Below are 17262 nucleotides of genomic sequence, written 5' to 3'. Positions count from 1 at the left end.
AGGTTTGACAGTCAAGGATTCTTTGGGTAGATCGTTGGTTTTGGAAATTCTAAATTTCCCAAGCACCTGAGCAGTTAGTAGATCAATAACTTCAGGCGTTGTTAAACAGTTGATAAGGTCATCAGTAGAAATTGTATTATTCTCGTCCTTCGTATGTCCAAGTTGCCTTCCACATTCCAATATACTTCCCACTTCGGAACTTTCTTTTTTATCTTCCATCTCTTTAACAGCATCCATTGCCTTGCGTAAGTACTCCATATTATGTTCATGCGTTCCGATGTTCTACAATAATGAGAATATTCCATTCAAATAATGAGTTGACGAAATGCCATCAATTTTGTTGCTTGTCCCTCTATTGATCATAAATCACTATTGTCTGTCAGTGTAGGGTGGATCAAAAAGCCACATGCAAATCAAGAATATTATCAAGATGGCCAACAAGAGGACACACAAACGAGCAACATGTCAAATTGAATGATGAAGAAACAAATGCTTGCAAACTTCATAAAGAAGAAAAGTCCAAGAAATATCACGATATTCAAGTCATAATTCTACAAAATACCACCAGCAATTGACAAGGAGAGATACGTTATTTCAAACGTCGGCCGAGTAGTGCTTATATTTCATTAGAACTGACAATGAGAGTGTAACTTAAGTAACATAATGGTAACAGCACCCCAGTGAGTTCGACCCCTACAAGTTCGCCCCACACATTTCGAGTTCGACCCCAGTCGTTGTGATCACGGTCCTTTCGTCTGTCTATTGTCTATCTTGAAAGAATACCACTTGAAATATGGTTGTGATATTGTCACCCTCCTTACTGCAAGATAACTCAATTTTGTTTCTTTGACGGAAGAAATAAAGAGCTCTGGGGCCGGTTGCTCGGCGAAGGCTGGTTCGCGCCAACCTTTGGTTAAGAGATCTTAAAAGGTATCCAAACCTATACGTTTCCATGATAATTATTTAACGCTGGTTAGCGCTAACCATGCTTCCAGCAACCCGGGCCTGGATGAAAAAAAGTTATTCAGTTCTTGTCCGAGAGCTCATAATCTCTCTATAACGCGACCTTTAGGAGAAGGCGGTAAATAGGGGAATGCTTGTCGCGGATTTGTCCTTCCTGTAAGCGATAATGGGGGAATTCGGAAAAATGCGCGCCAGATGTTTTTCATAAGGATCTCTTTAAAAGCACCTTACTTAAGGCAAACAACCCAAGTCTGGCACGATTTTTTATTTATTTTTTTATTTTTTTACAGCATTCAACTACTATTTTTACAGAACTTTACAAGTTTATATGAGGTTAAAAAACACTAAATCATTTCACGAAAGGCATCGAAAAGCGCGATTTTTATATGTAACCATAGCAACAGTGATCTTTTCACGTGTGAAGATAACGACAGGAACATGATTAAAGTGCCCCTATTTTCTTTGATTTCAGAACTATGTTAACCAAACAATAAGTGACCAAAGATTTTCAAGACTTCATTTTTTCAAGACACCTGTTCATTTTTACTGTAATTTTCCTATTTAATGGTCCGCCATTACTAACTTTAAATTCTTTAGAGAGCTGGATCAAGGAGAAAATGACGTCACTAGGCGTGTGCACGCGTGCAAACTCGTGTTTCGCATACAGCTATTTTGAGAAAGGTTGTCGGAAAAAGTGCACACGACAATCCTGAAAGGTATTGTGGGTGATTTTAAGTGCACTGTTTTTCACAGAAATTTAAAAGAATCGTACGGGAGGCCACTGATATATGTTTGCGAGTGCTGAAGGAAAGTAACAAAAGTAGGTTCGACAGCCACAGTCGTTAGCAACAGTGTATTGATCATATCCCATATTACCTTTCGGGATTGTCGCGTGCACTTTATTCTTGACAAACTTTCTCGAAATAGCTGTATATAATAAGCTGCATTTACACCCTGAAATTTTAAGCTGGTGAGTAAATGACGTCACTTTTCCCTAGATCCAACCCTCTGAGGTGCAATCGGCCAATTTTAATCGTGAGTAATGGAGGACCAAAACTTACACTCAAAGTAAACGGCCGCTGGATAAAACTCAAAGCTCAAATTCAGCCAGTCAGGTTTAGAGCAAACACACTTTCAAAATCTGAAGAAAAAAATGATGTGATGTTTTTATCATAGTAGCACTTTAACCGTTTCCACCCAAGAGTGACACTTAACGCCAAGACGATTTTACTCGTCAATGGGTGACTCTTCAGGGATGAAAGGGTTAACCACATCTACTGTTGGTCCACTCTTTTTAACTCTTTCACTCCTTGGAGTGACACTTGTAGATTTTACGCCGTCTAACGCCATACGGGTGAAAGGATTAAAGACCTTTTTCGTCAGAGATAAGATCCCTTCACAATCTTGAAACCTAACAGACCCTACGTTCCCGCAACAAGCATTTCCTTATCGACATCCTTCTCTTACAGGGCGTGCTATAGAAAGATAATTAGCTCTCAAACAAAATAACTTTTTTATCCAGAGCTCTATTTCTTCCGCCAAAAAAAAACCGGAGTTATCTGCGGTAAGGAGGGTGACAATAACACAACTACTAAACTCTGACAAGGGTAGGAACTTACAACCTGCGGATTTGATTTCTACTCTACAAAAAAAACTGGGTCCGGACCCCGATTAAAAAGTACTTACGAACCATAGATCTTTTCCTTGTAAACTATCTGTTCCAAGTTTTTTTTTTTTTTTTTTATGAAATAGGTCCGGACCGCTTTTTTAGAGTTTTGGGGCCCTAGGTGACTATGGCCCCAATATCGAAAACAACGGAGTACGGACCCCTTTTTCCAGGTTAAGAGCGCTGTGTAAACTAGAGATATTACTACATTCTCTTTTAACAAAGGAGCATCTCTTATCGCCACGAAAAAGGATGACCTTATCTATTTTTATTATCACTAATGCGACGATCAACTCGAAACTTCAACATCCCCCGCCCGGGGCCCGGGAATTTAAACTTCTGAAGATTGGATCATTCAAATTCCCGTCCCGTCGGGCCAAAATGGTGTTCAAATGCCCTATACCCTATCGTCGGATTTGAAGGATTTGTCTGTCATACCCTATTAAAGAAAAATCGTCGTTGGCTCCTGCCGTCTTAACTAAAGACCTTTTGAAGACCTTTTTTGTTAGCCAGTCGCTCACAAATGCTACATCTCTTACTTTAAACTCTTCCATCTCGTCCAAACACGTGTTATAGCTGTTAGCGACTTCGGCGCCCGAAAAAAACCATTATTTGAAACCTGACACTTCCGGTTCAATTTTCCCCACCCCACGCACGCAAAGGTCAAATTCCCCACTCTCCGGGCACAGAAAATAGTCAAATGCCCGTGGTTTGCCCGGGAAGGGGGGGGCATGATGACCATGATGATGATGACACATGTCACTGACCTCTGAGGGGTTGACCCATGATAATTCATTAGCTCCCTCTTCTTTCTTCAAGGCACAAACCTGATTGATTGAGTAACATTGAGAAGTTAGTGTGTCATTATTACTTTATTTAGATAAAAAAGATTGCATAGCTAAGCATTAGTGATCCACTAATTGAAACACTTCTCAGAGCATAACCCTCCTACGTGGTCAATTCCGGAAATCAACCCGGGCCACAAGAAAGGGAGAGCTCTCACCACTGCCCAAACCCTGCTTCATCTAATAGAGACCTGATGACTCTAAAGGCTGAACCAATGGGATGGCTTTACCTCTTGTGTTTTAAATGTCTTTAATGGTAATGGTAATGAATTTACAAATGCGCTTTACAAGCAAGTGATCTATGGGTGAGATCGGACATCAGCATATACAGGCGCCGCTGGCAGCCGCTATCAGTCCATTAGCGATCTCACCCAGCACATGAATGAATGAAATGAGGCCTGACCACAACACCGGGAGCTCCATGCCCCACTAATAATAACAATATTATTAATTTTATTGTCAAAAGATAAAAATACATATCTTGAGTCACAACTGATTGCTAAAATCAGACAAAAAAGTATAATAATTACATAGTCAACCTGCACTATAAGTACTTTAACAGGAGTCTATTTACAGATGAAGATTTACGCATTCTGTATGAACACTGGGTTATAAGTGATGTTTAAAGGGGTACTATGCTAAAACATCCCTAAAAGTGAATTCTGGCTAAGAGGCCTTACCAGGGGCACCCAACGACCAATTTGTTGTAAAATGTATTATTATACCTCAGTTAATGAAAATAAATGTTATTAAGGCATTTTAAGGTGTTTTTCAGTGTTGCTTGGAGAACATTATCTGTTCCTTTTTCCCAGCAAGACACACAAGAAATTTCCCAGCCAGCTAGATAAAATTGGTTGGTTTCCCAGCCAGCTGATCAAATTTATTTCCCAGCCAGGAATTCCGCGCGATTTCAAATCCCTCGATCCAAAACGACCGAACAAAAGCGACAAAACCGGGACAAAACAGGTTTTTTCCGCAAGCGCAATCACACGGACCAGCCGTCGTATCTTTGGGAAAAAGAAGGAGTTCTTTGTTTTAGCCTCCCTCAGTCTTCAGAGTTTCTACAGCCAGCTCGGATTGAAATGCTAGAAAAAGTCAGTAATTTCCAGGCAAAACCTCTATCAATAACAAAATTTCCCAGCCAGCTCATCGAAACACCTGTATTTTTGCCAGGCAGCAAGATTCCTCTGGGGAACAGATTCGTTGGGTTCCCCTGCCTTACTGTTGAATCATGTTTAAAATAATTTTAACATAAATCATATTCATATTCTTGGGTTTAACTTATGCACTAATTTCATCAAAATAACAAATGATCATGTTTTTTCTCCAGGTAACGTAACATACAGCAGCGTAGCAGCTAGAACAGCTGATTCTTGACCTCTCAAACACACTGTTTTATATACTTGTCTGTGCTATTACAGTGTAAGTTCAGACCTAAATTCAAAATACACTGCTCATGATTACAAGTTTCTCTTCATCCAGGAATATACTTGACACACTTCTTGGGTAACCCAGTGGTTTACTGGCATTGATTTAATATCAAGTTTTTAAAGTTTTTGATTTGGGTCACTTCATACTGCAAAGGCTCCACAGCAACAAAGTGCTCTTTGCCCATGAACAATAAAGGTTCCTCACTGCTTGTTCTTAAAGTCCATTAGCTTACTTTTGTGTCAAAAATTCAAACTTCTCAACCTAAATTAAACATAATTCTGTCATTTTCACTCTTATTATTTTACAAATAAATAAATTTTGGTGGACAGTGAAATTTAACAGAACCAGAAGTTGTTTGTCCCATGGCCATGGCATGAGCTTGGCTGTGGGTCAAACGACTGACCATTTTGGAAACTTCAGGAACTCATGCAGCCTTTTAGAAGCAAAATCGCAATCTGTTAAGGTAAAATTACAAATTTTATGGTTAGAGGCGCTGTAAGCAAATCCATAGTTTTGTTTTGTTTTCTTTTTTGACACTCTTTCACTTAATTACAAAAGACACCATAATCAAATTTGAGCAAATCACAAAGTAATTGAGTGACCTGAGAAAGAATTAATATTGTAAGAACTGACGGCACAACTGAGAGGCTCTGATCCTGTCATGTGATCTCAGTGACTTAAGCTTTATGTATTGTCCTGTATTGTAACAAGTATCTTGGTGTGGAGTGTACCATACTTTTCTCGTGTGGGTACTAATCAAATGACTGCACATTCCTGAGTAAATCATTTCACCTTTAACTGCATGTTATAGTAGAGTCAGAATTAAATGCAGTTTACAATGTGCATGGGATTTTCACTGTGCGCAAGCCACAGCTGGAACCGCTTTTACCTCAGATTGGCTAAGAATGTGAAATGTGGTTTTTAAGGAGGCCCATAGGGTCTTCCACACTCAGGTAACAGTGAGTTTCATATTAAAATCAACAATGTCGATCCTTTTCAGTAGGAGACTTCTGATATTTCCCTAATACTATTGTCAGCCAATATTTTTGGGTGTCCACTATTCTCCAACTGTTGCCATGGCAATGGTACAACACTGCTAAAAGACCCTCTAAAATCCAGCTTTTGGAAAATTGGACAAACTAGTATTTTTCTTTGAAAAAAAAGCCATTAAATTCGCTTACCTAAAAATAGTACGAGGAACATTTCGCTAGTAGAACTTAATAAGAGGTTTATGAAAATGCTGTTGAAAGATGAAAACAAACGTCCACTAGATGATGCTTTCATGTCTCTACTGATAACTTTCTTTATGAATGCAGAGCAACGGATCTTACTTGTTTACAATTTAAAAAATAAGGGTAGGTCACAGTGCTAATTTTCCAGACAAGACCAGTTTAAGTATTTGCATGTGTGGCTTACACACATGCTCAGCTAAAAAAAAACATTTGAGCACCCCTAAAGTCAACCACTAGGCTACAGTAACAACTGTAGGCAGTGCAATGCTAAAGCAATCAATATGTTAAGTACATGCACTCAACAACTGAAACTGCTTACTAGAATGAGGAATAACAAGACAGGGCAAGAAAGTACCCGGAAGGAACATTTCATGTTGACAATATTGATGGTCGGTTGTTTTGTCCAATTCATGCACCGTAGTAGTTGATCATCATCGAAAGTTTGTGGTGGAGAAGCTCCTTGAAGCTGAGTCATGTGACACTCAAAGGGGAACTGAAGGCAAAAAATAAGAATTTTTCATTGACACTTAAGACCATGCATAATAATGTTTTTATCCGTCGTTTTCCACCCAAAAAATGTCTTTATTCCTATTTTGGGCCATCAGCATTGTGGCTCAGAATGGAGGAGTCAGTGGTCATTTTTACAGCTTATGAGGTATGATATGGGGAAGACATGCGAGAGCGCCCTATATAGAAGCAGTGTTTTCACTGATGTTTGTCGTGAATATTGAACACCACTCATTTTGAAAAGAAAACAGCAAAACAACAAAGAAAATACCCACAGCAGCACTTGTGTTTACCTTAATGTTTCTCTTGATTACAAAATATCTGTTCCCCTTACCATACGTCACAGCAGGCTGCTGATTTAAATTTTGAGTCCACACCGAAAATGCCAAAAAAGCAGGAAAAGCCCAACTTCGAATGTAATTTTCTCGCAAAAAACAGGAAACAAGAAGAAATACATGCAACTCCACAAACTTAACTTTACTTATGTTACTAAATAGACTTTCCAAAAAAAATGTTGGAGAATTCCTTATTTTGGCCTTCAGTTCTCCTTTAATTGGCAAAATTAGCCATTTCTGATTTCTATAAAATAAAGCAATTTGTTTCAGGTTCTTTCACCATTTTTTTGTGGTCTAATAATTATCTTTTTGAATTGTAAGAAATGGATTGTGCTCCTCTAAAGAACAAACAAAACAACATGGTTAAATTACTGTAGCTAAAATGAAATTTGAATTTTGGGTTTTTTTTAAATGATACTTCACAGGGTTTGTACACTTTTTCACATCAAAAATTAAAGGACTTTTCAAGGACTTTCAAGGGCCAAATTTTGAAATTTCAAGGACCTCTTTTTCACGTCAAAAAATTTAATATGTACCAATGGAAATAGTCTGACAGTACAATTTTTGCTCATTAATTTTTCCATAACATAAGTGCATGAAAATAATGCAAAGGCGCTGGTAACCAGTCTCGACCCCACAGCTCGTCACATTTGTATGACATGACTTGAGTGGCTGATTATTTTCACTGAAGTTTTCAAAGATCAAAAACACAGATCAGAAAAAATTCAAGGACTTTCAAGGACCAGGAATGAAGAGCAGAGATTTTTTTCAAGGACTTTCAAGGCCTTGAAAATGTGCTTTCAATATTCAAGGGTTTTCAAGGGTTTTCAAGATGTGTAGGAACCCTGTACTTCAGGAAAATTAAACAAAGATCAACTGTATAGCACAACATACCAGTGTTCTGATCAGTGCCTCTCTGACTCTTTCAATGTGGTCACTTTCCTATGAAATAATGAATTCAAAGTTTCTAGAATCACAATTTGAACCTCTTACCACTCTTGTACATGTACTGTTGGATAGATTTACAACAACAAACAAAACAGTACAACATGTGAAAGAACAGTACTCAGCAGACAGGACAACAAATATATTATTAGTTTTCTCTACTACGGTGAACCATGACATACATGGACATACACGGACAACCCATTTTACACACATTTTACACAACACTGACATTTTTACAAGCCTCCTTTGAGTTTTAATGGGCAACAGGCTTTTAAAAGGGGGACAACCAAAAAAAACCATGGGCAACCAGAAAAACAAAACTGGTTGCCCAAAGGGCAAATTAGTCAGAAAGCAAGTGTCGACCACTGCACATTTTAAAAGCCTGCAAACGATTCAGTTTAACAAATGTCCATTACGTTAATTTGCAGCATTGACCAGCAACACAGCCTGAACATCATAATTATATATAAAACATGTAAACAGAGTGGACACTTCAAAATACAATTTTATCTTTTTTGCTGCTGCATTCAGTGGCTAGTCAACACAAAGAAATAAACATGGGATCTGATTTAGTAAAATATGCAAAGGAAGATGTAACAAAATAATTTAATTTGTTACCATCTTTACTTCAGGGACAAACAGCAGCAGCAAAAACAAGTAAATCATTGATTGACCTTGCATGTTGCAAAATACTAATAACATGAGCTTGGAGATACCAGTTCAATCCAAGTGTTGATGCTGATTGATGTTTCTAATGATTCAACATAATGCCACCATTTCTTAGGAACAAATAAGACATCACCTGGCTGAAGAATCACCTACAATCAGTAAACAAAACATTACTACTGATGAAACAAACAATCACACTTAACAATTTACTTGTACCTCAATAAACCCATTGACTCCTGGAAGTGAGACTTAGCAGATTTTACTATGTCTAACGCCAACAATTTTACTCATCAACTGGAGGTGTCCTACGGCACCTGGGGAGTTATACCCCTTAACCAGTCAAAAACTACGTCCCCTCCATAAACCCGTTAACACCTGGGAGTGAGACTTAACAGACTTTACTCTGTCTAACGCCGCCACATGATATTTACTCGTCAACTGGGGGTATTCCAGGGTGCCCAAGAGGTCAACAGGTTAAGTAAGTAAACATTATAGAGTTTTTGCAAGGTATATTTCTGAACAAAAAAGTTTAATTGAATGAAAACAAAGCATTACTTTAGAAACAGACAAAAACAAATTGGTGCCAATAACCTAAGACAATGATCATATTTAGTATCCGAGTAACCAAGCTTGAGATAGGTCCATCAACTTGGGATTCATACATACACACTATATCTAGTACAGGCACCACGACCAAGGCATTTCCCATTTGAGGTGTGAATGGGTTACCGGGGTAACAGATTGTTATGTCAGGGACCAAATCTCATGAAAAGCCTTGTGGGGATACTGATGAGATTCTTCAACAGGAACATTTCAATTATGTGCAATATAGAAAAAATTAATGTTTTACTCATTTCATGAGACCCCAAAATACTAAGAATTTACTTGGGTTCCTGTGGTTTAAAAATGAATGCAGCCTCAAAATTAGAGATGTTTGTATGGAGTTTTAACTATGTTGGTCTCTGTTCGACCTACAGTAAGAGCATCAAACTTGGACAGATGGCCAATCGCAACGTTATCTTTGAATGTGATGGTGTCAATTTATTGATTGGTTCAAATTTGAAACTTGTCCCTGGCCAGTTCCCTGAACAATTCCAGAATGGACTAATACACTTCAAAACTTGAAGAACCTTGTTACCAAACAAGGGGATGGTTATGACGGACATCAGGACTAGAATTTCTGTGGGACCAACAACTCTAAGCTAAAAAAAACCTCTAGAAGATTGAGCTGTTGATGAAAACAATCCAGATGTAAAATGGAAAGTCACTGTTCAAAATATGCCAATGTCCACTTTTGCTTCCATTTTGCAGCTATTAGTTAGTATACATTCTCCTTTTTTCCTCCTCTATCCTCTGTCAGGATATGAATGTTACAATTACAGCACACCCTGTTTCTTTGTCTCATTGGATTAATGAGCATTGTATTTCAAGATTTTCTTCAAATTACATTGATTGTTTAACCCATTGACAAGTAAAATCGTCTGGCGTTAGATAACCTACGATAAGGCATACTTTTCTTTACACAGGGTGGAAAAGGTACGCCTGATACAATTTCTTAACAAGTCATCTGCCGCCCACTTGTCAATAGTGATGTTATCATGTGTCATGCTAAAAATGTGAGCCAATTAGATTTACCGGAAATTACCTGCAGGTTGCGATTCAAGGAAAGAGGCGATGAAAACAAAATAGAACTCCAGCTGGAATGCCTGCAAAGTCAGCAATAATTTCTTTCTCTCTCAAATCTTTCTCTAGCTTAATTAAAATTCTAGAATGACCAACAGGCACTTTTGCATACATGTGTAACTGCATGTACAAGTATCTAGTAGGCATATTTCTTGGCAGCTAAATTTGGCAATACATGTACATGTACCTTATGGACTGTGCGAGTACCTCATATCGGGTAGCACTGGCAAAAGTAGGAAATCTGGACAGGTCTGGGTAAGTCATATGCACTTGACTGAAGACACTGGATTCCTCATAGGGAATTCTTGTGGGATACAAGTTTGGTGTTTCACTTGGAGGAAATAATGTCCATTTTTTTCTTCCATAGATCTGTGCTACTAAGTTACAACCATATGTATCAAGGTGACATGGTGTAGATGCTTCCTTGCTTCCAATCCATATTGTTGATTCATCCCCACATCTTCCAGGAAATCCAAAAGCACCCCAGTTAACAGATTGGCGCAAGTCAGGACAACTATGGAACAACTCTGCCATGTATTTGTAATCTGCATAGCACCAATAGTCATTTCTGAAAATATTTTATAATAGTATTTATCATACAATAATATTAATAATGTCACATAACTCTATATATAAAAAAAAACATGCAATAGATAAAACATAATTATCCGAATTCACATGTCAAGTATGGAAAAAAAGAAAGACAAAGTCCTGAAGCTTTTCTCTTTAGTGTGCATGATGTTTGCTTCGTGGAAACTGCTCAAGCCACGAAACTAGTTACTGATGAAACAAGAGGCTACCCCCAGTATAACTTTGTCACACTTTGGACACTGGTATATATCTCTGTACCCCAACAAAACTGGTAAAGTCACGTTTTTCATTTAACATTTTATCCATTTCCCCAAGAGACTCATGATGTTGAAAACACAATATTATGTTTCCATTGTTGTGGTTGTTCCCGTACACCTTGACGGCAAAAGCTGGCTTATTGCTACTGCTCACATCCTTGGAAAGGAATTTTATTAAGATGTTTGACTGAAGTGGGTGGAGCAAGCACTCAATAATTCGGGCCCATTCTACAGATTGGTGGTTTTCGTAGTAAATTAACATGGTTTTACCAGGAATTAGAACTCTCTAAAGCTAAGTTGTTTATTTTGCTTTTATGTTGATTTTCTTCCATTTCCTGTGGTGAAAATTTCCTGAACTTCGACATTACATGAAATTTGTTCGGAGGAATCTTCTAAGGCCAAAAAAATAACAGAGGTTACAAACTTTAAGGTAGTTTTGTCACTTTCAGCGAATTTGTGTTTTTTAGCTCCACTTAAAAAAATTGTCTTACAATTTTTGATGAATTGGCAGACAAAAGGCATAAACAGTAATTATCACTCAGCAAAATTTGAAGAAATTTCACCAAAGGAAACTGGAGATATTTTCACGTAAAAGTTTCGCAATTTTTCGATCGCAAAACATACGTCACAAAATAAGAAATCACCAAGATTGCCATTTCACAACTCCAAGGATGTTCACAACTCCAAGGATAGCTGTGTCCCTCGATCGATGGTTGTTAGAATCACATAACTTGTTCAGAAGAGGGGGAAATGAATTTTTTTTAACCTTCTGTTGGTCTCCAAAGAATTTGCAGCCTTCTTATGGATAGGTAAACACAACTTTAAAAAGATGCTACGTCCACAAAATCTTGACCAAAAAAAGAGTTTGCAAAGTTGTGAAGCCATGTTCGTTTACTTTCTGCGTGGGAGAGCCGCGCGTCGACCGCGCAAACTTTAAAGCTTGTGCCATCAGCCACTAAGTTCTAGAAACCAGGTTGCATGAGGTCAGGAAAACTATATGAAGCCACCTTAAACTTTTTATCTTTGAAAACAGATCATAATTTGATCATGCACACATGTCAGGGAAATTAATCCATTCAATAATTATTGGGAAGCAAGGAAATGGAACAGTTCCTATAAGCCTATCACCGTTAAAACTCCTGCCAATCTAACCAATATTTTTCTCCGACTTCATTCGCTGTCAAAAGGTATTTTGCTGAACTTGGGCAATATCAATGCATGCAGAGAGCCTATAACTCCAATAAAAAGGCTGAACCAATATTAGCTCTTAAAATAAACAGTGTCTTTTGTTTTATACGTTTATTGTCGACTTAAGAGGTGTTACATAATTAGTTTGTTTGTCTTCATGGTAAGGTCAAGATCAGCTGAGATTGAGCTTGTAGGCTACTTATTGTTGTTTCGCTAAAATGACAGCTGGACACGATAATAGCCGTCATCGTCTATATCTGTTTTCCCAATATACTCATCCGCGTTTTGAGGGAACCTAAGTTTACAAGCCTTAAAGGTTCTAATTACGTTTGCTGGCCATTTATTTACACTCCGTCTTATTTATCAGTGTATCAACTTACGGCAAATGGAAATATTATTAAATTAGCTAACTTTAGCCTACTTGTGAAAACGCGACAGACTCCCCGATCGTTCCATGCAACCATTCAACCATTGTATAAATTCCGTAAAAGTTGCGCTTTCGAACTCACAATCTGTCTCCATAACCGTGCTTTTTCCGGAATTTCCATGACTCCGCGAGAACAATCGGAAATTTGTTCGAAGTTCACCGAGCCTGGCAGCCAAAAATTCAGGAGTCCAAGCTGCACATTCCCACTGAGATGCTGCGCCATGAAATAATGCAGGTTCTGAGCGGTTTAAAAGGTGGTCTCGAAGATTTACAGGGTCAGGAAGCACACAAATTCTTTCAACTTCGAAACGATCAATTTTGTTTTCCACAAAACCACATTCGCCCGCCATATTGATTGACGTCATCGTGACCCGCGGAGATTGGAGGCACACCGGGTCATTTATACCGGAAGTAAATATGACGCACCCATGTGATTGAGTCATGATTGAGTCACGTTTGCTCTCTTTACTGTAGACAGAATAGAAAATCAACGCATGCCGTTTTTTATGAGGGTTGTCTTGTTTATTGTTCCAAATATGACACTGATATTCTTGGCATAATGGTTCGTTTACAAAACAGTTTCATTTTTTAAGCCTGAATACGTGCTCTTGGCTTCTTAAGAGTTAGAACAAAAACAAGCATTTTATCACGGACGAAAATATACGTCGTGCGGTTTGAGTATTAGTAATAAAATGTCAAGGATTTTACAAGCTCTTGCATGATATATCACAAAACCTCCAAATTCTTTCTCAGTATTTTGCTTTTAAGTGTCTTAATATTACAAGGAGAATGTGAAACATGAACTTTCATAGATTTGTGAATGACACAAACATGTTTTCTCACTTCGTGCGCCCATTTTTTGAAGAACGTTACAAATATATTTTCTTGCGTTTCTGAATGGGTATACACGTTTTGTCAGTTGTCTCTTTCATCGGTGGTCGGCCATCATGTTTTTTGGGAAAGTTGGCACTTGACATATTTCTAATCCTTCCGCTGGACCCGTTGATCATCAGTTCAAGAATGCGTTTATTTATAACTTTTGTATGGTAAACGTCCATTGCTTGCTAATGAACGAGTCCCGGTCCTGTTCAGACGGTGGACGCCGCGGACACCAGCCAACGTTCTCCCTCGGGTTCTAAAGAGAGGCACGGGACGGAAGAAAGGTCGGTAGAACTCCACTCCAAAAGAGCACGTGAGCTCGTAGGCTATATATAAATGCATTTGTTACGCACTTCCGAATTAATTTCATCCCGAGCTTTTTTTTTTTTTTTTTTTATCGCATGGTTACAGGAATATACTGTAACAATAATTAAGTTGAATAAAATCAGTGCCATGAACAAAAATCGCCAAAACGTTTTTCAGTGTGAAACCACAGGTAACCCAGGCTTAAGTTTGTGTCACGCACAGGTTTCATAACACGAGAAAATGAAGAGAACATATTGGCGAAGACAAAAAATCGATGAAACTTACCTCGTGGCGAGTTGTTGCTGTCCTTAATATGTACTCGAATTTTCCGGAAAAATAGTCGCCTTCACCTTTCCTTCATACTGTAGTAGCAACTACACTGACACAAAGTTTCACTTGTAGAAATTTTTATTTTGCAAGATACAGCCATGAATTATATGAATTGATCGTTTAATTGTCTACTTTAAAGACAATATTATTTCCTTTGAAAATTAAATTAAATCGTCCACAACTCAAAGGTCAGAAAACGAAAACAAACTGCTCTACTCGACAATGACAGGTGAGCGGCCGATAAGAAAACGTACGCTGTTTCAATCTTGAGCTCGCCGGTTCGCACATTATATATAGAACACTCTGGTTCGAAAATAAATATTAAAGAACACTCAAAGTAAGTGTACACAACACAATGGTCAGAGAAATGGGAAAAATGGTTTCATTGGTTCTTGAAGTCACGTGATATGCGGCCTTTGTTCCCTAATACCTTATCTTACATTGCATTTCTCTGCAGCGCTCAAATTTTTTTCAGCATACGCAACCCTAGCTCTCGGGCTTCGGTTGCTCTGTTAAGGCTGCAGCCTCGTCAGCCTAGCGTCTTCGCTCGGCTGACTCGTTGGCAATAAAGTACTTCTTCACCTTGCTTTATTACAAAACTAGCTTTCTCGAAAAAAATGTTTTTACTGACATTCATGAAAAGGAGACTGTCATAAAGTTCTAAGAAAAAACAAATTTTCTATTTGTGTAATTACTTTCATCATCGTCACCATAAGTATCACCATCATCACATCGTCATCGTTATCATCCTTATCTTCATCATCGTCATCGACATCATTATTTCACGAATTACATGATGGAAACAAACAAGGACCAAATCAAAGCAAATTACACAAGTTACCTCGCTAAGCACACAAACATGATTATATCGTAGATTGCAACTATTGCAACAAAGGCGAACAAAGCCGCGACCTTATTTTTAAAGGTTTCTTTCAAATATTTTTCGAGGAGATTGCTTAAGTGTCCTGACGTGTTGAACGTGCCTTTTTTTCCTGGATTTTAAGCGACTTCCAACTGAATCACTGCTAGTTTGGTCCTATTATCGTTTAAGTTACGGTTACGCCCGGCCGTTCCTTTACCGTGGCAACTGAGCTGTTGGAAGATCAACTCAGTCTGCCAAGCAGATTTTCAGTGTAATATGGCATGGCAATGTTTTGTTATATTTTTTCATAAGCATCCATTTTTTGTCATTCCATTGAATTCTTTGTAACGGAGAAAGCAAAACACTTTGAGTATTGGCGGACATAAGCTCGGCTTAGATCAAACTCCACCTCAGCGATTGTTCAAAAACCATATGGCGAATCACTCAAGAGCGAGCGAGGTCGCACAAAACTGCCAGTCACCTTGGCTTGGGTTTGCTTAGCTTCAGCGGGAATTTCAAGAGATGGTATTATCGCATATTCTATAACAAGATATCGGTGAAATGTTATCATTTCTTGGAAACTGCCAGTGAAGCGCTTAACTGCTAAAGAGGAACTGTGAATTTAAAGTGAAGAAAACACTATTTGATAAAAAAAATATATCAGTCAGCGTGATTTGTCCTGGGTTGGCCTTTGGTAAACCAGGAATGGTTTCAACATATCTTTTTAACTTTGAAATCGAGTTTATATTTCAAATAAGCAACTTATATCATTAAGCAGGTTTCCAAAAGTAGTCATGCGCATACATTGCTGATTTGTGCGAGCAAGCACGTAACCATATGGCGAATCACTCAAGAACGAGCGAGGTCGCACAAAACTGCCAGTCACCTTGGCTTGGGTTTGCTTAGCTTCAGCGGGAATTTCAAGAGATGGTATTATCGCATATTCTATGACAAGATATCGGTGAAATGTTATCATTTCTTGGAAACTGCCAGTGAAGCGCTTAACTGCTAAAGAGGAACTGTGAATTTAAAGTGAAGAAAACACTATTTGATAAAAAAAATATATCAGTCAGCGTGATTTGTCCTGGGTTGGCCTTTGGTAAACCAGGAATGGTTTCAACATATCTTTTTAACTTTGAAATCGAGTTTATATTTCAAATAAGCAACTTATATCATTAAGCAGGTTTCCAAAAGTAGTCAGGCGCTTACATTGCTGATTTGCGCGAGCAAGCACGTGCCTGGCATTCTGCGCGAGGTCTAATTTACAAAGACAGCATACTCTCTTTTGTTACCAAGAATATTTTTTTTTACATGCAAAAGTTGCAAAATTTTCCTCGCGTTTGTGAGCTAAAGATTTTGTAGATTACGTCCGTTTCAGAACCTTAAGATAGAGATAACATGGTTCGCCTAACCATTGACGGAAATTTGGCAATGAAAGTATGGATAAAAGGGATGGGAATGCTGAACAGCGAAACATGAACCTAAATTCTTATTCAAGGAGAGTATGAATTTGTGCAAGCCAACTGTCCGTCTGTAAAAATGTTTCATGAGACTAGCCTTGTTTTGACTTTAGCCTCAGGCTAGCATTTAATTGTAATAATTCTTTCTCGAATAATTGTGGTTTCCATGGCTTTTCTTAGAGTGTTTGGAAAAGCCCAAGAGTGCAATCAAACCATCTTTGTCTCTTTTTCCAAGGATGATTAAGCATAAAACAAAATAAAGCAACGTAAAGAAAAGAATAATTTGTTTTGATGAGTTTTATACAAACTTCGGAGAACTCTGATTGGCTCAGATTGTGCTGATATTCTAATCGTGCTTTGAGCTTGATTGAGGTTGGAATATATTTCCGCCTCTTTCATATTTCACTTTTCATTCTGGAATAAATAATCATCTCATGAAATTGAATGGACCTGTTGTATATTCATATTCAAAACGCAGCTTCAAAATTTGTTCAAAGACTCGGCCAGCTACCTGCTTCAGTAGACAACTGATGTCATCGTGTGTCCAATATATTCAGAGCAATTCCCTTTTCCTGTGGTTTATTGGTGTATTCAGCCTAAACGAGAAACAAACCTAAAACAAAGCACTTGAGAATTGATGTTTTGGATACGATCGAGTGAGCATCGTAAGCCAATGGCTAGAG

The 17262-nt window shown here is 38.2% G+C and overlaps 1 protein-coding gene across 4 annotated transcripts in view; it reads right to left on the bottom strand.

The window, feature by feature from the left end:
* The window catches only part of LOC138015252 (HSPB1-associated protein 1-like), a 14030-nt gene extending 908 nt beyond the window's left edge, over positions 1-13122 (bottom strand). Inside the window, exons 1-7 of one of the 4 annotated variants that reach the window (XM_068862255.1) lie at positions 12737-13122; positions 10487-10847; positions 8644-8745; positions 7874-7921; positions 6457-6630; positions 3397-3456; positions 1-282 (exon numbers count right to left, since the gene is read on the bottom strand). The exon at positions 1-282 is cut by the window's left edge and continues 908 nt beyond it. In XM_068862255.1, the coding sequence (XP_068718356.1) occupies positions 1-282; positions 3397-3456; positions 6457-6630; positions 7874-7921; positions 8644-8745; positions 10487-10847; positions 12737-13107 (1398 nt within the window). In that variant the 5' untranslated portion in view covers positions 13108-13122. The other 3 variants (XM_068862456.1, XM_068862386.1, XM_068862329.1) reach the window with 3 other exon arrangements.
* Positions 13123-17262: the final 4140 nt, after the last annotated feature.

The sequence above is a fragment of the Montipora capricornis genome, chromosome 1 (genome assembly GCF_036669925.1).
Source record: "Montipora capricornis isolate CH-2021 chromosome 1, ASM3666992v2, whole genome shotgun sequence".
NCBI lineage: Eukaryota > Metazoa > Cnidaria > Anthozoa > Scleractinia > Acroporidae > Montipora > Montipora capricornis.
The sequence above is the reverse complement of the archived record's forward strand: the minus strand, read 5'-3'. Positions and strand labels throughout refer to the sequence as shown.